The sequence below is a fragment of the Protomyctophum parallelum genome, assembly GCF_964188405.1.
Source record: "Protomyctophum parallelum genome assembly, chromosome: 13".
Taxonomy (NCBI): Eukaryota; Metazoa; Chordata; class Actinopteri; order Myctophiformes; family Myctophidae; genus Protomyctophum; species Protomyctophum parallelum.
The window spans coordinates 22,608,548-22,628,544 of NC_139708.1; the positions used below are offsets into that span (position 1 = coordinate 22,608,548).

General features: G+C 44.7%; 1 protein-coding gene across 1 annotated transcript in view; it reads right to left on the reverse strand.

The window, feature by feature from the left end:
* The window catches only part of ppfia3 (PTPRF interacting protein alpha 3), a gene marked incomplete at its 5' end in the record, with an annotated part of 43,428 nt that overhangs the window by 18,609 nt on the left and 4,822 nt on the right, over positions 1-19,997 (reverse strand). Inside the window, 18 exons of the mRNA XM_083780665.1 lie at positions 177-276; positions 544-698; positions 2,069-2,202; positions 3,818-4,043; positions 4,984-5,177; positions 6,502-6,667; positions 8,163-8,242; positions 10,018-10,080; positions 10,415-10,546; positions 11,290-11,373; positions 13,003-13,137; positions 13,311-13,404; positions 13,979-14,031; positions 15,093-15,185; positions 16,109-16,237; positions 16,779-16,838; positions 16,929-17,168; positions 18,024-18,125. Of these exons, the coding sequence (XP_083636791.1) occupies positions 177-276; positions 544-698; positions 2,069-2,202; positions 3,818-4,043; positions 4,984-5,177; positions 6,502-6,667; positions 8,163-8,242; positions 10,018-10,080; positions 10,415-10,546; positions 11,290-11,373; positions 13,003-13,137; positions 13,311-13,404; positions 13,979-14,031; positions 15,093-15,185; positions 16,109-16,237; positions 16,779-16,838; positions 16,929-17,168; positions 18,024-18,125 (2,240 nt within the window). The remainder of the gene's footprint in view (positions 1-176; positions 277-543; positions 699-2,068; positions 2,203-3,817; positions 4,044-4,983; positions 5,178-6,501; positions 6,668-8,162; positions 8,243-10,017; positions 10,081-10,414; positions 10,547-11,289; positions 11,374-13,002; positions 13,138-13,310; positions 13,405-13,978; positions 14,032-15,092; positions 15,186-16,108; positions 16,238-16,778; positions 16,839-16,928; positions 17,169-18,023; positions 18,126-19,997) is intronic.

Here is a 19,997-nt window from a genome sequence, read left to right on the forward strand (position 1 = left end):
GTACCTTTCTACTGGGAGAATATGGACAGACGGTTATTCATGTGTATAACTGTATACCGGTATCTCTAATCTTATACATGGTCATTCTAGGATGACAGAAATATTGTCTGAGGTGTCTGAGGTGTCGGCTAAACGTTAACAAACAGGAAAACGGACCACTCTTCCCTGATACGCACTTCTTTTTGTTTTTGCGGTCCTTGTCTGCTGGTCCCAGGGTCCCCGTTTTGCTCAACGCCATAGCATCCCCAGGAGCCAGTTCCTCAGAGGGTGTAGAGGCTATAAGACACACAGAAAGGTCAGGGGTCAAAGGTACTCTAAACATGGAGTCCAGCACTTATCAAGTTGTCTCACATCTTTTCCCATCCCTCGACTCCTTTCCTGTCCCACGACATGGTCCTTTTGCCTAATAAAAGCTGGAACATCTTGAGTTACCTTTAAAAAGACATTGAAGGTTTCACGAATCATCACCACTGTTGCCCCATATTTTGACTGACACATACGATGTTGACACATATTTTAACCTTTAATCTTCCATCTGCCTACCGAGAGAAGTTGAGCCATCTCGCCCAGGCTGGCCCATCCTCCCTTTCTCTTTCTTTCCAAACAGTCGACCGATGGAAGACTTGATGCTCTTCTTCTTGCTGGACTTGTGTAGGGAATCCTGACTGCTGTTGGAACTGCTGCCATCTGCTGACAGACTGGAATCAAGACAAGAAGCGTAAAGGGGACAATCTTAACACATTAGCTAAATCCCAATCCGCAAATATCCGCCTTGTCGCCTCCTCCGTCATCCATTCTCCTGCATAACCCGGAAATCGTCCTCATCCCTAATTTGGTTTTGGAGGAGCCGAGAACAAGGAGAGGGGGAGCTTCCCAAGATCAGCGCCAGGTGTCCAAAGACATGAAGTGTCGTCGTTCTTTGAAAACTACAACAAATGACGTCACGCCGTGGTGATAAGCGACTCACCGCTCACCCAAACACATCGCTCTGTTTTCACTAACCACCGCGGTGGTCACCTTATCACCTACAACTGAAACATTAAGAGTGGAGGACGTGATATGGAAGTTGATTGGGATCTGGCTGTTGAAAGCACAACATTCACTGTTGTCCATACTGTTGTCCCACCCCGAGTGTGAGTGGTTGATGCTCAGCGACACCTTTTCTATACTCGTGTTTATTCCCTTGAGTAAAAAAACTTCACATGACTCCGAAGTAAAAAGATCACAAAAAGATTTATTCCAAAAAAATGTGTTCTCTAATACAGAAGTAATCAAAAACAAGTTCTCAAAAATATACTACGGTCAAAAAACCGTGTCGCTCTGATCTTGTCTTGTGCACAAACTGACTGTACCGCTCTGCACAGTGCACACACTCTGCCTCTGTACTGCCCTGCACCATAGAGTATTAAAAGGATCGAGACTAAACTGGCGCGAAGCTCTGCCCCCTCCGCTATTCATGTCAGTGGAAGTTGCTCAGTGGCGTTTTGAAGCACCCGGAAGGCTGCCGGAAGTACCGTCTACTTCCGCATTTTTTCGCTGATTCAGCATTTGGACACCAAATTTTGGTGCCCAAATGCGGAAGTGCAGCTGGGCTTTAACATTGAGCGCTCGGTTGCACGGGGTTTCCTCGTCAAGAATCCACGGGTCCGCCTGCTGTCCTTCCTCTTACCACTAGGGCCCAGCGCTTCAACATTGGAGTGCATAGCTGGCCCCTTGCCCTGCACACGCTCAAGAGTTAATTAGCTGAATCTGACCTGCACACACTCAGGTGTTAGCAACTGCAATTAAGATCTCAGACAACCAGAGCTCTCTTCTTAAAGCTACAGTAATCATTATCATTGTTTTTAACCTAAAGCACATCACCATGAGTTAAACAAATGAACTTATTTAAGCTTTTTAACATGGCTAATTTAACAATCATAATGCAATATACATGAACTGTTAAACCAAAATACAAAACACAAAAATAAAGCTGTAATTATTCAAATAATCACATTATTCAAACTTGGCTGTCCCACCCCGAGTGTGATGTAAGCGGCGAATTGGCCACCGTGTGAATTCTGGTTACCTGCGGAATTCCCGGGGGTCGTCCAGCATTGCCCCAGGATGGGTGAGCGTCATTCTGTCCAATCGCAGAGCTCGAGGCGTTGGGGGAGGCGTAGAGTCGAGCAGAGCGAGGGAACGATCATCCTCTTTGTTGTTCTGGAAGATAATCACATCTCTCTAATTAAGAGCATTTCAATGTTGTGTATGCATAATATCTTGTCATTGTCGGGGCAGAAACCCTGCAACTTTCATCTTTTTATGTTTGTTTGTTTCTTTTTCCTTTGCTCACCATCAGACCTCCTCCTCACATCTGATCAAAGTTAGGCACCTATTATCCTGTGATGCCCTTCATTATCCCATTCTGACCTGAGATCAGATTCACACGAGGTTTCTGCCGGACACACACTGGTCTGATGAACCCATTCTGACCTGAGATCAGATTCTAAAAAATGTCAGTTGGTTTTTCAAAAATAGCAGACCTACAAGCTCGTATCGCGCCACTCGGTGGCGCGATACGAGCTTGTAGGTCTGCTATTTTTCAATAGATAAAGCATAACGTGATGCTAACACCAAAATGGGTGCCCGGTCAGAATGGGTTATTCACTCATCATGTATTGTACATAATTATCTGTTTTGACTATATTTCTTTTAAGTATAGCTAACCACTTTAACCCCGACATCCCAATTTTGGGTATATCATTAGACTCATTATAGGCTAAAAAGAAAAGAAAATTGCTGATCTACAAGCTCACAACATGTTGTGATGTGTTTTGGGTTTATTTTGTATTATTTTATTTGATAGGTGGCTTGTTTAAGTGCAGTGATATCGAGTAGACACGCACATGCAGTAGGAGTTAGTATAGATTTAGGATTCAGGGCCTACTGATCACTTGTTTTGCATGTCCATGGCAAAAATAAAATATTGATGGAAATGTCCATCACAAGCTTGCATGATGATGACCCGGGACCCTTGTGATTTAATAAGAATTACACTGGACTTTCCATTTCCTGAAATGGGACATACCGTACACGTTTTTTTTACATTAGCGACGATATATTATTTTGAGATGACTGCAATGAGATGCAAGAGAGGCCATGCTGATTGCTCAATCCCACATAGTCACATATAGCAGTGGCTCCCTAACTTTTTAGCCCGTGACCCAAAAGATAAATTAGATATTCGCTCGGGACCCAAAAGAGAAATTAGATATTCACCCGGGACCCAAAAGAGAAATTAGATATTCGCCCGGGACCCAAACTAGTGAAAATTGCCTATCTACAAACGTATCCAACGTGGCGTGACGCGACATGTTGTGAGCTCGTAAATCTGCTTCTGAAATATTTAAATATTTGTTAATATTAAATATTTGTTCTAATTTGTGGAATTCCTATGGAAAATCAATGGATTTTGTTATTAACCCATTTTGGGCGGGAACCCCTTTTGGTGTTAGCATTATGTTATGCTTTAGCTATTGAAAAATAGCAGATCTACAAGCTCATAGCGCGCGAAAACGACTGACATAGAAACATAGCTTTTTCAGAAAACTGTCATTTTCAAACAGACATTTTTAGAATCAGGTCAAAATGGGTTAATTCATGAAATGCTATGCTTTTTTGATAATGTTTCTTGAAAATGTTGAAATAATAATAAATTAAAAACAAAATGTAGGAACCAAAAAAAATGAAGCGATCCACAAAAAATGTGCCCGCGACCCTCAAATGACCCACCGTTTGGGAACCAGTGTCACAGTAGATAGAGCATCACCTGTACCTGTCTATCAGTCTCCCGGGCGGGGGAGTGGGGCAGGCGAGGAGTGGAGTGTCCAGAGCTGGGAGGAGAGGGCGAGGCCAGGGTGGACGACGTGATGGAGGAGGGGATGAAGCCCCCCCTCCCCAGGGAGGAGGGGGGGATGGGGGGGCCGCCGTCCAGAGTGCTGACCCGACTCGCAATCTCCTCCGCCCGAAGCTCCGTGTTCTCCTTCTCTTCCTGGATCAGCCTGTGTGGTTTAGAGAGGGGAAGGGAAGAGAAGGATGAGTGGGGGTGGCAGAGGGCTAAGCTAGATTTGTGTAGTGTTAACCCACAATATATCTCCTGCTTTCTGGAAGCTCTGGTTCCGATAGCTATAATGCCTTTGAAATGCAGACCAGCCTCTCGTCTGTAGCGAAAATAAAAATAACGTTTTCCCTACTCACCAATACAAAGGCGGCTTGTGTTATTAGAAAGCCTACTTTCCTTAGTTGAGCCCCCCACCACACGTATAAAATGCACTTTTTGGCCAGAAAGGGGTTTTTATTTCCACCGGAAGGAAAACTCTTGTCTATTGGGTTTTCTCTTTGCAATATCGTTAAGAGGGCACAGTGAAGTAACTAAAAGTATTTTTCTTGGTTAAACCCTGCACCAACGGAGGTGCATGTGGGTCCACAGATGTGAGGTCTTAAAAGTAATTCAAATGGGCTCTATGCACACATGCCATTTTGGAAAGAACTTGGGCCCCTTGCCCCCTTCTACTTCAACTAGGTGTTACCGATGACACTAATGAAGGCTCTGTTCCATTCTGGTCAAACAGAGTCAGGGGGCTGCTATTGTGGAAACACTCTGCTACACCAGTCATCTCAAAAGTGTCCTTGAGTGGGTTCCAAATGGCCCCGTACGGGTGTATAACTCGTAAGCGTGTAGTAATGGTCCATTTGGTTCCATTTGTACACTCTCAGAGTTATGCTGGTCCTTCAAATTAAAAAGTTTGAGAACCACTGTAGACTAAATGGAAGTGGAACACAGCCTTAATTAGTATCATCGGTAACACCTGGACAACAGGAAGTATAGGGAAGGGGCCCGGAAGTAGGAAGTGTTATTCTGTGTGCATATAGCCCATTTACCATTGTCAAAACACTCTGGGTTTTACTGTGCACACATGTCTGTCCTGCGTTCAGTCTCACTTGATCTCCTTGTTGATGGCCTCTAGCTGTTCCTGCAGCATGATGGCCAGGGTCTGGACGTCCGTCTGTCCACTGGGGGACAGCAGCTCGGAGCCGAACAGCGTCTCTCTGTCCTCCTCGTCGTCAGAGCAGGTCACCTCCACGGCTGTGCTGAACCCGCTCCCCAGCAACACTGGGGTCTCCCAGTCAGTATACTAACACAGAGAGGAAAAGAGTTAAAACCACTCCCCAGCAACGCTCCACTCTCCCAGTCAGTATACTAACACAGAGAGGAGAAGAGTTCAAACCACTCCCCAGCAACGCTGGGGTCTCCCAGTCAGTATACTAACACAGAGAGGAGAAGAGTTAAAACCGCTCCCCAGCAACGCTCCACTCTCCCAGTCAGTATACTAACACAGAGAGAAGAGTTAAAACCGCTCCCCAGCAACGCTCCACTCTCCCAGTCAGTATACTAACACAGAGAGGAGAAGAGTTAAAACCGCTCCCCAGCAACGCTCCACTCTCCCAGTCAGTATACTAACACTGAGAGGGGAAGATTTAAAACCACTCCCCAGCAACGCTCCACTCTCCCAGTCAGTATACTAACACAGAGAGGGGAAGCGTTAAAACCGCTCCCCAGCAACGCTCCACTCTCCCAGTCAGTATACTAACACTGAGAGGGGAAGATTTAAAACCACTCCCCAGCAACGCTCCACTCTCCCAGTCAGTATACTAACACAGAGAGGGGAAGCGTTAAAACCGCTCCCCAGCAACGCTCCACTCTCCCAGTCAGTATACTAACACTGAGAGGGGAAGATTTAAAACCACTCCCCAGCAACGCTCCACTCTCCCAGTCAGTATACTAACACAGAGAGGGGAAGCGTTAAAACCGCTCCCCAGCAACGCTCCACTCTCCCAGTCAGTATACTAACACAGAGAACAGACGGTCGTCATCACGGGGCCAAGCCATAAAAGCAATAAAGCAAATAAAGAGACTGGAGATGACGTCGCTTTTTTTGTGACGCTGATTGGCTAAAGGGGTTGTCTGTCATCGCTGTACTCCCGCAGGCCGCAGCCAACCGTGCATTAGCAGGGTCCTAGTCTCTCGAGACAGACTGTTGACTCCGTCAAATTCAAAGGGAAAGAGGGCGCTGTTTTTCCTTTATCTGCATATGGGTTCTCAGATTGGACAGGATCCAGACTCTTCCGCACACATTCATGGAAATGCAATTTCAATTATACAATACAATACGCAGGAATAGCCGATCTACGCAGTTTTAGTTTTTGCGCCTATAATGTCATCCCAGGTTTAGAGTGGTTAAGAAATAATACACGAGAGGGAGTGGTACTGTATACCACAGTTGTGGTACCCCCCTCTCTCTCTCTCCCCCCTCATCTCTACTTTTTGACACGCAAAGCATACAATAAGCCACCAAATCTCTTCTTTCAAATGGTGGTTGTCTCCTTTGCAATGACAGTCTTCATTATGTTGAAGCGTCAGCGGTGATCAGCTCAGCTGGGGGTCTCTCTCTCTCTCACCTTGGTGGAGTCCTCGCGGCCTGAGCTCCAGCGTGCGCGGTGACTCCGTCTGACCACGCCCCCCGTCGAGCTGTTGCCGTAGTGATCCAGGTGAGTGGTGGAGCCCGCTGGGAGGGACCCGCCGTGGGAGTACCTCAGCTCCAGAGCACTGCCCGGCAGAGAACGGCTGGTCGGAGGGAGGGAGGGAGGGATGAAGGAGGGCCGGGCGAGACAGAATGACAGAGGGAGCGGAAGAAAGGGAGAGAGAGAGAGAGACTGTGTGTGATTCTGCATGTGTGATTGTGCAATGAGCTCTGTTGACGTCTGTCAAAATATTGAATTATCAACTTCTGTTTTATCTCTGTGGGTGGTGGTGACAGCATTGTAGTAACTATGCCTCCGGCTTTGGGTGATTTATAAGGAAATTATACTAAGGCAGGAAATTCTGCTAGTCTTTTTTTTGTACCTACTATGGTGTGCGGGCTCCATCCATCTGTAAACGAAAGTCTCTTTAGCTGTCCTGTCGATGTGCAAATTCTACGTCCTCTCTCTAGGAATTTCTACCGGCCCATTTCAATAGCCTTAAGTGGCTCAAAGTTGAGGAAAGAGTCACTCAAATAAAAATGTGTATGGTTCACAGGATCACAAATAATGCAGCACCTACTAACCTCGCGTTATCAGGCTTTCCACCTGGAGGAAAGCCTGGTCTGATTACTATACTTTGGTCCGACGGAGCATTGGTACGATCGACAACCTACCTCAAACCCTCACCCTAACCCTAACCTCCCCCGGGGCAGACACCTAAACCTAACCCCAACCCTCTCCCGACCCCCAGCGCACCTCGGACCAATGCTCCTTCGGAGCAATGGTCCGTCGGATCATAGTATGCCCCCCCTACAAACCAATGACTACAACATGACGTAACGATATCATCCACTTTTCAATAGCTTTTCAATAGCTGTATGGGCCAATTAAAGCTCATTCTTGTACTCTGCAACAGCTGCATGGAATGAGCTATCAAGTCCACTAGCTCCATGGCTAGTTTTAAGTCCTCCCTTAACAGCTCATTAGCAACTCGACCAGAAGTTACATTTTATTAGTGTCCTTACCCCCCACCATAGAGTATTAAAAGGATAGAGACTGAACTGGCGCGAAGCTCCGCCCCCTCCGCTATGCATGTCAGTGGAAGTTGCTCAGTGGCGTTTTGAAGCACCCGGAAGGCTGCCGGAAGGACCGTCTATTTCCGCATTTTGTCGCTGATTCAGCATTTGGACACCAAATTTGTGTCCAAATGCGGAAGTGCAGCTGGGCTTTAACATTGAGCGCTCGGTTGCACGGGGTTTCCTCGTCAAGAATCCACTGGTCCACCTGCAGTCCTTCCTCTTACCACTAGGGCCCAGCGCTTCAACATTGGAGTGCCTAGCTGGCCCCTTGCCCCCCACTCACACACACACATGCACACACGCAGGCAAGCAGGCACGTACGTACGCAATCAATCAACCAAAAGGTCGCTTGTTTTAAGTAAAAAAGTAAGTAAAACGGAGAAAGAAAAACAATGAAGCACTGTTGTAACGAAGCTGAATCTTTGTGTTCGTACAGTACGTACAGTTTTCTTTTTTGTTTTTTTTTCTTACTCAAACTTCTCTCTCTGTGGTGTTGGTGAACTTGGTGATGTGACATACCTGGAATAGGATCCACCAGGCCTGGCTCTCAGCTGGTCTAACTCCAACTGAATCCTTTCTAGCTCTGCTATCAGCTGGTCCTAAAACAGTGGAAGGTAAAATGGAACTGTCAGGACAAAAGAAAATAACTTATGCCTGTTGTTTCACGTTGACTCACAAGACTGGTGGAAATACTTTGGAAAAATCTTATTTGAATGTGGCCAGTTCCTGGCATTTGATTTTATGACGCAATCACCATATATGGTTTCTTTTATGCCTCACATTATCCATTTCAAATGATCCGGGAATAAATTACACACTATGAAATATTTTATGAGCAGTCGATATTCAGGAAACGCTATGAAGCCATCAGGCGCTCCGAACTGAACGTCCTCTCCAGATCCTTAACCTAACTGTAGGCCTACAGAGTTCATTGGATGAATTTCCACTTCCAATTTTATAATAATTTACCATTTATACACAAGCTTGTAATGTACCGGTATAACAGAATCTTATAAATTTGTATTAAAACAGTAGAGTCCAGCTGTTTTTGATTACATAGTCAAATTGATTTTAATGCTGAGAGTTAAACTAAAGCTCTGTGAAGTACGGAGTGGCCATTGAGAGAGAAAGAAAAATACCGTTACTAAAAAATACTAAAAATAAATGTAATCGTTACTAACTTGAGCGCTTGAACTTGAGTTACTCTTAAACTTGAGTGCTCAAGTTAGTGTTTCATTTTTTTTCTCACTCAATGGCCACTCGTAAAGCTATAGTGTACTACTACATTCTGTATGGCTCCGTAGTGAAGCTATAGTGCATTACTACATTCTGTATGGCTCCGTAGTGAAGCTATAGTGTACTACTACATTCTGTATGGCTCCGTAGTGAAGCTATAGTGCATTACTACATTGTGTATGGCTCCGTAGTGAAGCTATAGTGCATTACTACATTCTGTATGGCTCCGTAGTAAAGCTATAGTGCATTACTACATTGTGTATGGCTCCGTAGTGAAGCTATAGTGCATTACTACATTGTGTATGGCTCCGTAGTGAAGCTATAGTGCATTACTACATTCTGTATGGCTCCGTAGTAAAGCTATAGTGCATTACTACATTCTGTATGGCTCCGTAGTAAAGCTATAGTGTACTACTACATTCTGTATGGCTCCGTAGTGAAGCTATAGTGTACTACTACATTCTGTATGGCTCCGTAGTGAAGCTATAGTGCATTACTACATTGTGTATGGCTCCGTAGTGAAGCTATAGTGTACTACTACATTCTGTATGGCTCCGTAGTGAAGCTATAGTGCATTACTACATTCTGTATGGCTCCGTAGTAAAGCTATAGTGTACTACTACATTCTGTATGGCTCCGTAGTGAAGCTATAGTGTACTACTACATTCTGTATGGCTCCGTAGTAAAGCTATAGTGCATTACTACATTCTGTATGGCTCCGTAGTAAAGCTATAGTGCATTACTACATTCTATATGGCTCCGTAGTGAAGCTATAGTGTACTACTACATTCTGTATGGCTCCGTAGTAAAGCTATAGTGCATTACTACATTGTGTATGGCTCCGTAGTGAAGCTATAGTGCATTACTACATTCTGTATGGCTCCGTAGTGAAGCTATAGTGCATTACTACATTCTGTATGGCTCCGTAGTAAAGCTATAGTGCATTACTACATTCTGTATGGCTCCGTAGTAAAGCTATAGTGCATTACTACATTCTGTATGGCTCCGTAGTGAAGCTATAGTGCATTACTACATTGTGTATGGCTCCGTAGTGAAGCTATAGTGCATTACTACATTCTGTATGGCTCCGTAGTGAAGCTATAGTGTACTACTACATTCTGTATGCTTATTTAGCCACCTTATTCGCCAAGAGATCGTCCTGAAGCTTCTTCATGTTGGACAGCTCCTCAGACAGGGCGTTCTGGAAAGGAACCAAATGGGAAACGTCACTGCCGCGTAAATAAACCAGTGTAAATAAACCGCCTCCTATGATGCAAGAAAGATGTATTTGGCGCTGCACTGCGGCGACATGGACATAAGGGCTACGCTTGCATGCGGGCCCTTTGTCTAAGACAAATTTCTTCCTCGGGAGACAAATAATAAAGAACCTTGAGGATGGAATAGTGGTTACACAACTAGTCCTGGTTGTTTTAAGTGGATGCGATTCAACAAGACAGTTCTCGCTACTCAATGGCCTCCGATTTAAAGGGAGAGCTGACATGAATGCGGTCTGAGTGGGTCTGAAGGGGTCAAACCTTCTCCTCCAGGGCAGCCATTCTCTCCTTCAGATGGAGCTGCAGTCTCTCGTTGGACTCGGACAAGAGTTTGTCCACCGTGTCAGAGAGGCGCTTGTTGTGTTCGTCGTTCATCCTCTCCCTCTGCCTCGCCTGAGGGAGAAGACAGGGGTGAGCAGAGAGAAGAAGCAGAGAGGAACGAATAGAGTGAGAGAGAGAGAGAGAGAGAGAGAGAGAGAGAGACAGACAGACAGACAGACAGACAGACAGACAGACAGACAGACAGACAGACAGACAGACAGACAGACAGACAGACAGACAGACAGACAGACAGACAGACAGACAGACAGACAGACAGACAGACAGACAGACAGACAGACAGACAGACAGACAGACAGACAGAGTAAGAGAGAGCGAAAGAGGGGGGGGGGGGGGTTGAAGGGAAGGAAGAAAGAAGGTGTGGGTGGAGAGTTAAGGCTCATACATAGTCTGGTTTTACGGTGGTTAGGTGACCACCGAACTACAACATGACGTCACGAGCCGCGGTGAAGAGCAAACCACCGCCACCGCTCCAGCCCTTCTCTCTGTTTTTACTCACCACCGCTCAACGTTATTTCAGCTCCGGTGGTCAGCTCACCACCGGAGCGGTGGTCACCTTACCACCGAAAATCCAGACTATGAATAGGCCTTTACTAATAACAAGTATTCTGCTTGACTGAAAGTGTGAGAGGGAAACATTTCTATATGAATGTGTACTGTCAAATAGAGGGTTTAGAAAATTATGGTGCCATTGTGGAAAGCAGAAACTGACTGACAATGGAGTGGAATGTAAGAGTGGGAGGAGGACGGCAACTGAGAGAGAGAGAGAGACAGAGAGAGAAACAAGCATGACTCACTCTCTGTAGCTCTTGATTTTTCTCCTCCAGTTGTGCCTCCATCTGTCGCAGTCGCTCCTCAAAGTTGCCATGGCGCTCTTCTGCCTGAATAATTGGGAGAGGAAGGGAAAACCGGGGTTACAACATGTGTCATCATGGCACAAACAAACGCAGATACAACACGCAAGTAATAACTTGTCAACTCAGTGCTACCACATGTGCCCATACAGATTACACAGTGTTTCTTTGGCAGAGGTTAACATGAGCAACTCTTTTCGGAAGAATTTTGTGGCTTACAGTGCATGACTTGGTGAGTAGTACCCAAGATGAAACAGATTCTGTGATCTGAAATGCCGATCAGATTAGACTGTTTGCCTGAGGGTTTGTGGCACAGCAGGATAAAGATTTATGGCATTTGCAGTAGCTGGCACAATATCTGTTTCATCCATGCATGACCCACCCGCCCGCCTGCACGCACGCACACAGCAAGTGCTCGTAAGTACAAGAACATGCTGGGTTGGAAATGCGCGGGCCACGGGGAGCTCGGCTCCCCTGAAAGAGACATGAGCTTCCTAGAAAGCCTCATTTCAGAAGGACCTATAAATATCGTCTAATTTTGATGCCACTGATTTTGTCTGGGTATATGTATACGTTCCTGACTATATTTAGGTTCTTGAAATAGAAATAGGCTGAGAAGCAATTGTTCATGTGCATGGTTATTCATGCAGTATAGCCATTTCTGATTGTCATTTTTTTCTGTTGTCACCAAGCATACTCAACGCATGTTAAACTAACAAATAAAATGTTTTCAGTCAATTCTGTTAAAGTCTGTGCAGGGTTCCCTATACATCAAACCCTGGATAGCCATACATGGAGAAGACTGGATCATCACCTACAGGTATCTGCATATATGGAGCCGGCCAGCAACTCTACATCTGACCTCAAACCCCAAATCCTTAGATCTCCATATATGGAGCTGACATTCCATTATGTTGATCCTTCCCCACCCGTCCTTCCTCTTCGATGTCTCCCTTTTGACTGATACCGTCCATTCAAACTCTAGACGGGCCAGCCCCTAAGTTATTTGTGCAGCTGAGCCCAGCCGGCGAAAACTAGAGTTCTCAACAAGCCTGGGCCCTCATCAAACCCTGTACACTCAAGACACTGCCCCCGCTGCCACCCTTAGATCTCCATATCTGGAGCTGACCTGTTCTGACATGCCATATGTTTATCTGACCTCATCAAACCCTGTACACTCAAGACACACTCCAGTACAGAATTCATTCCATACTGTATGTTGATCTGACCCCCCCATGCAAAAGCGCCAGCGCTCGCCCAGCAGTCTGCCGTCACCCAGGCGTGCACCTCCCCTTTAGGGCGAGGTCGCTTCTCGCCCACAGTGAGTCTTACTGGTTGTCAAATGTCAATGTCAAGGTGTTTATGTAAATCTTTCAGGAAATTAAATAATGCAATAATGCCTCATCAAAGTTGGTGTTGTGACTATATATTGTCAATTACTTGCACGAGAGGGGGAGAGGTGGTGGAGTTAGTTGCTTTAGCAGACAGTTTGAGGGTCCAGTGAGTTAAGAGTTCAATATTTTAGAAACAACACACAGACGTAAAGGGTGTTAATTCAATAGCACTTATTTATGCAAAAAAACCCCTCAAAAATGGAGTTAGGAGGTTTCCTCCCGCCAACAACGATATATTATGCAGGCAGGTACAGAAACCCACCTTGTTGAGTGCTGCCACCCTCTGAGCGAGTTGGGCCTCTATCTCCGGCAGGGTCTCGGCCCTCTGCAGAGTCTGCTGCAGCTTCTGCTTGGCATCGTCCAGACGCTCCTGTAGCTGCCTGTTCTTCTCCTCGCTCTGTGGTGGACACGACAGGACAGGAAGGTGAGGACGGAGAAGAGGAGAGAACGCAAATGTAGCCCCAAAAGTCTAATATCTCCCCTGCTGGCTCCATAGGGATATCCCTTTGGTGTAGGGGGTAAGATATTGGACTAAACCTATAGCCAGAATGAAAAGCACATTCCCCTGACCTGTCTGTGGAGGGACTCTTTGCTGGCCAGTTCATTCTCTAGCTTGTCCTTGGTGTCGTGGAGAGACGTCGCCTCCCTCTGGGCACTCAGGTACCTGCAGGCCAGGCAGCACACAAGACAGTTGTGAATCCAATACAAAACAACAGTGGTGTAAAAATGACTTACATTATCAATACTGCAATATAGAAATACTCTGTTACAAGTTAAAGTCCGGAATTCAAAATGTACTCATCGAGTCCCAAAAGTAGAAAGTACTCGTTATGCAGATTGTCCCCTTTCACAAGTTTTCAAATGTATTAAAAATCTTTTGGAAAAACAGCAGATCTACAAGCTCACAATGTGATTAGATCAGCTATTTTCAGATGTACATAGGGCTGAAGTGGTTAATGTATGTTCTGTAATAATAATCCAAATCTACAACGTAACTAAAGTTTTCACATAAATGTAGCAGAGTAAAAGTAGAACATTTGGATCCGAGATGTAGTTGAGTGGAAGTAAAAGTATTGGAAATACTCAAGTAAAGCACTAATACTTACTACTAATTGTACTTAAGTCAATGTACTTTATTACTTTACACCACTGGCATAGAAAAAAATGTAAAAGAAATGAGGGGAAAGTGGAAATTCCAAAGAGTTCCTACTAGACATGGTAGAAGATAAGATGGTGACCTGCGCTCTAATGTGGTGATACGCTCCTCCATGTCTTCTCTCTGACACAAAGCCTGGTAGAGACATAAGGGGAAAGAGACAAGGGCACACACGCACGCGCGCGCACACACACACACACACACACACACACACACACACACACACACACACACACACACACACACACACACACACACACACACACACACACACACACACACACACACACACACACACACACGGTTTATACATACGGTAATAGGACAGGACAGAGGGAAGGGAACGATGGATGGGAAGTGGTTTAGAAGCAGGTGTTTCACAGTGTTTGAACAGCTATTAACTGAAGAATGATAATGACTGGTTGAGAGTTGTTGTTTGCCATGTAGCTTCCAGTTGTTCCCACTCGTGCTGCCATTCCACAGGAATGGAGTCGGGAGGACGAACAGCCGTGGGACGGGTACGTTCATTCCAAGTTAGGGAACTTTTGAATTCATTTGAAATTAATATTTAACCCATTTTGACCTGAGATCAGATTCTAAAACTGTCTTCTACATCCTGACAGTTTTCTGAAAAAGCTATGTTTCTATGTCAGTCGTTCTTCGATTTTTCAAAAATAGCAGACCTACAAGCTGCTATGAGCTTGTAGATCTGCTATTTAATAGCTAAAGCATGACATAATGCTAACACCAAAAGGGGTTCCCGGCCTAGACGAGACCAAAACAGTAGAGATAATTTGTTACATTCATACTTTTTCATTCATACAATCATATAATGTTTGTCAGAAGGGTCATGCAACAAAGGAAAAGCCAATTGGTGTGGAGGGTAAAGCGGCTATAAGCTGCATTGCGTCCCAAACCACACTGCAGACATTTCAATCGCCTACTGTACCAGTAATGTGAGCGATTATACTAGCTGTGCCACCTCCATGCAAAATGTGTGCCACTTTAGCAATGGCACTGTCACCATGACTACAGGGCAAGAAGACACTCTTTCGTGTAGCAATTATTCTTGCCAAGTAGACAAATGGCTTTGTTGCCATAGCAAACTGTTACATATTTCTGTGTAGAATAGAGTATTTGTACCAGTGTGACTGAGACTGGCAGATTTATCTTCCGTCAGCAGAAGAGAAGCTCACCTCTTTCACGTCCCTCTGAAGTTTCAGGTTGGCTTCTTCTGATCTGGTCAGTTCCCTCCTGGCTGATGTCAGTTGCTCCTCTATCTCCCCAACCTGGAGTAAAGGTTGGACACAAGTTTGTTGTTTTCCTTTTTTAGTTTGTCTTTCTGGCAAAGAAAGTGATTCTCAACCTGTGGGTGAGAACTGGGGGGTCCCCAGTATCCAGAGGACCGTAAAGTGACAATGCAAGGACATGAAATGGAAAAAAGCATACTGACTAATCAACAAACTGAAACTACACAATAAAAACTGGTCAAACATTGGCCAAATTGTCAAATAATATAAGAAAGAGGCAAACATTTTGGTAATAGCCTATCTACAAGTGGCAATGGCATTGTGAGCTTTTAGATCTGCTATTTTCACAATAATTCAGTCAAACTAAATGTAATGCCTCAACCCAATTCTTGTAAATGCTTGTCAGAGTGGGAGGTTCCTAGTTCAAATATGATTATTTTGTAGGGTTCCCAGTTCAAATATGATTATTTTGTAGGGTTCCCAGTGCAAATATGATTATTTTGTAGGGTTCCCAGTTCAATTATGATTATTTTGCGGGTCACTGCTGGAAAAGCTTGAGAACCACTGCATTAAACAAATGATTTTCAATCTTTTTAATTTCAAGCATTACACCACAGACCCCCATTTGATACGATTTTGATCTCTTGCACCACAAACTGCAACGGACAATCCATTCCTGAGTGTTCATCTACAAGCTCAAAACGCGTCGAATTGCGACACATTTCGAGCTTGTAGATCAGCTATTTTTGCTATATTTGGGTCATGTTTGCATGTTTGGAATTGCAACAGGTGAAATCAATAATATATCAGTATTCTGATATTAACCTGAGGGCCACATTAAGTTAAGGGGGGGGGGGGGGGGGGGCATGTGGCCACTGGGCCGCCAGTTGCCCATGTATGCCCTATGGTACGGTACCCCATGTTGAGAACCACTGCCCCTAGACTGGTGTAATCGTCAGCACCTGTCTGCACATTAGGGCCAGTCTCTCTTTCAGCTGGCCTAATTCAGATCGTTGTCGTTCTATCTCTCCCTCTCTCTGTCTGTCGACCTCTCCATCATCCAGTATGGAGGACGGTCCATTTGGAAGCCGCTGTGTGCACAAAAAAAAAACTGGGTGTTAGATTAACATGTCACGATGTTATGCACATGGTCTAGAGTGTACAGTATGCACTGTAGGAGCTGTGTGGAATGTGCATAGTGGACGAAGGCATGCAGCTAAAAGACAACTGACATATGTTGGTGTGAATGAGAGTCATTTATGAAATATACCGCATGGCGAGTTCAACCTGGCGTTCAAAACAGGTGTATAGTGCACATATCACCTAAATAAACATACACGCTTAATAACTATGCAGCTGGATATCCTTGGCTTTGTATACAGAACACAGTCTGTCTGAGCTACAATACACTTCAGTAGAACAAGTGGTGGAGGCACGGGCAACTACAAATTATTGTAGTATTCATTGTTTGGACCATGCAGGGAAAGTTCCATTCCACCAGCAAAACCCACCTTCACTTATACAATGCTGGTGGACGTTTTGGTTCAATAAATAGAGAAAGCTTGGAGAATTTAGTATTCCATTCATAATTTACATTAATATTACTAGTGCAAGTAAACTACATTGCATTACCTCTTTGCCATTTTCTAGTCCTTGCTGTCTTCTTTTGATTTGGTCCCTCAAAGACAGCACCTAAACCAGTAACGGACAGAGACTCAGTCAGTCATGAGCAGCGCTTTCATCAGCTCGTGCGTATGTGGCGACACCAGAACATCCTCTCACCTCTTGAGAAGAGGTCTGCAGCTCCTCCTCCAGCGTGGACACCCGCTCCAGAGCGACGCGTAACCTCTCCCGCACCTTCTCGTCCAGCGCTTTGTGATGCTCAAACAGGGACTTGAGGGCCTTGAGGACCTCCACCTCGCTGGAGACCCCCGCGGGAGACTGCGCCTGCCTTTTCACCACCGTCATCCTCAGGCTGCGCTCGTGGCGAGACACCAGGCACTCCAGGTGCTCCAGCAGAAGCTGTAGGTGCATATAGACACTTAACCCATTCTGACCTGAGATCGTGCTATGAGCTTGTAGATCTGCTATTTTTCAACAGCTAAAGCATAACATAATGGTTCCCGCCCAAAATGGGTTATCGTATGGCTCGTATAGAAGCTTCTGTTGGCCTGGTACAAAGGTAACATCCCCCCCCCCCCCCCCCCCCCGCCGTTTGTTTTTAGTCTCGCCAGTCGCTACGAGTTGGAATAAAATATGGATATGCCAAACTAACTATTCCAAGACGTACTTGAAGAAACATGTCGGATTCATACGCTGCATATACGCTTTTACTGGGTAGGCCCTAAGATTACGATGCCCTTGATCACGGGGAATTTTGGGTACTTCTGATTCCGGTTTGTGGTTTCCATGACAGATGGGTGACTACAACATGACGCAAGTCACCAACCGCTCCAGACCGGATCATAAACCCAAAAAAGAATGCTTCCCAATTTACTTCTGAGATATGGTCTGTGACTCTTTAACTATGGCAGACACCCGTCCCGCTCCAGAGTGTTAAATGAACACCACAGATTTTACAGTGTATTACATATCGTTGTTGTCACGCAGAAACCTTGTATCTCCAACATCTCACAAGGTGTCACATTAAATAATAATGAAAAGGTTTGTCGATATGTCTATTTTGAAATATTTTGAGCAAAAAATACAGCCAGAAAGTAATGATGTATTAAATGCAAGTATCCCATCAGAAAACATCACAGCAAGTGCAGTTATTGTAAGCCTTGCAGAGCCAAGAGGCCCATAGGGCCACTCAAACCACGGATATTGTTATTGCAAGCATGTAATATTTCTATATGGACCAAGAGGTGTACTGACCCGTGTGTTATTTCTCTCCGCTTTCAGCTCGGCTATTTCCTCCTCTCTCTCCAACAGCTGTTCCCGACAGACATTCAGCTCTTTGGTCAGCACTGCAAACTCCTGTAAGGACACAAGGGGGTGCTGTTGTTGATTCAATGCTCCTGCATGACGTCATGATAATGGAAATTAGCAGCATACCCCAATTAACAAAGTGCCAACAGCATGGGAATGAATCATTTCAACAAACAAGAAAGAGTTGTGAGTTGTTGTGAGTAGTGAGCAACTAATAGTTGAGTGCAAGAAATGCAGAATAAATGTTCAAATAAAACTCTAACTCATACATAGAATAATATTCATAGGAGCAGTAAGGAAGCTGCAAAGACCATTGCATGCAATGGTCATGTAAATTGTGCACACACAATCACAAAAACAAACAAACAAACAGTTTGGCTAGCAAGTGGCATAACTGGAAAATCCTCACACAGTGGCTTATCCTCGCACAGTGAGTCTTAATACTCTTATGTGTATTGCATGAATCCTGTCAGAAAGTGGTTTAATTGCAAAACTATAGGAAGGGACGCTCTACAACGTAGACAAACAGAAAGATGGTTGTCTGGAGCATGTTATTACAGTGGTTCCCAAACTGGGGGCCCGGGACCCCCAGGAACGTCCCTAATACAATGCCATATGTGTGCACAACACTGAGAACACTCCCAGTTCAATCATCAGTAGATCCTGCAAATAATTCTGAACAGATTTCTGAAAATCCACTGTTCTATGTAATCTGAAACGTGATGACTGCATTCATCATTATTGTCAATATTATGTTTGTGTCACCAGTCAATCAAAGATTGCGATTTGAAATGTGTTGGGTTTTCAGTGGCCACATTCGATTTGCACACATGTCCTTAGCGAGAGGAAGTAAGCTACTGTAATGTCACAGTAATGACATGTGGGATGAGATGTACAGTACACATCTATATCTGAAATCTCTGAACGCATACACACATGCCATAGTTACATTTTCAAATCCAGTGTGATCGTTCAGCAACTGTGTCTGTGATTTTGATACGCCACCGTATATTATTTTTGATGCATGCAATGGCAAACATCAGCACTATACAAAAACTGTGTCAGTGAAACAAAGATGTTTGTATGTTTTCATCTTGATGAAAGTATGTTAATTAAACATCAAATTGTGCCAGGGTATTTACATGCGACTGACTAGTACTGAATCAGAGACAGACTCACAATACTGGGTTACAGGTGTAAAGAAGAGAGTGAACTTTGTACAACAGTTACATCCCATGAGCTGGATGGACAGCGGTGATGTAATTAGCTACTTTGTAGTCTAGAGATACCATAGAGATGGACAGGCGCTCAATTGGCTATAGTGCCGGTCCATAGCCACACAGGACACGTATCCCATAGCCTGGAGGGATGATTGCATGCTCTGCAATTATTCATTCTCAAAAATGACATAATTGATGTTGGTCATCTGAAAGATATTAGAGAATTGATGTCCTTTGGCCTGCTGTCAGCTTGCACAAGAAATATGGTATAACGTCGCTGATCAGCCTAATAGTATGCTAGCACACGCACGCACGTGGCACGCACGCACGCACACACACACACACACACACACACACACACACACACACACACACACACAGAGGGTTGAAAACATGATCTCCTGGTGGAGTTAATGTCCCCGACTGTGTGTGTCTGCCTGTCATTAAAATGAAACCCCGGAGGTAAAACAGGCATGAACAAAGGAATTAGGCCAATCTCGTGTAATCTGCTATTATTCCTATTGATGGCAGTCCAGCTGAGTTGTGATTGTCTGCAATTTACTCTAATTACGTATATAGTTGTGAGGTAAGTTGCTACATGATAGCTGCGAGTATAATCTCTGCTCCAAACGACATTGTATCTATGGGAACACATCAACAAAGAGTTTGACTGATAATAATCCGACGTTACGCAATTAAC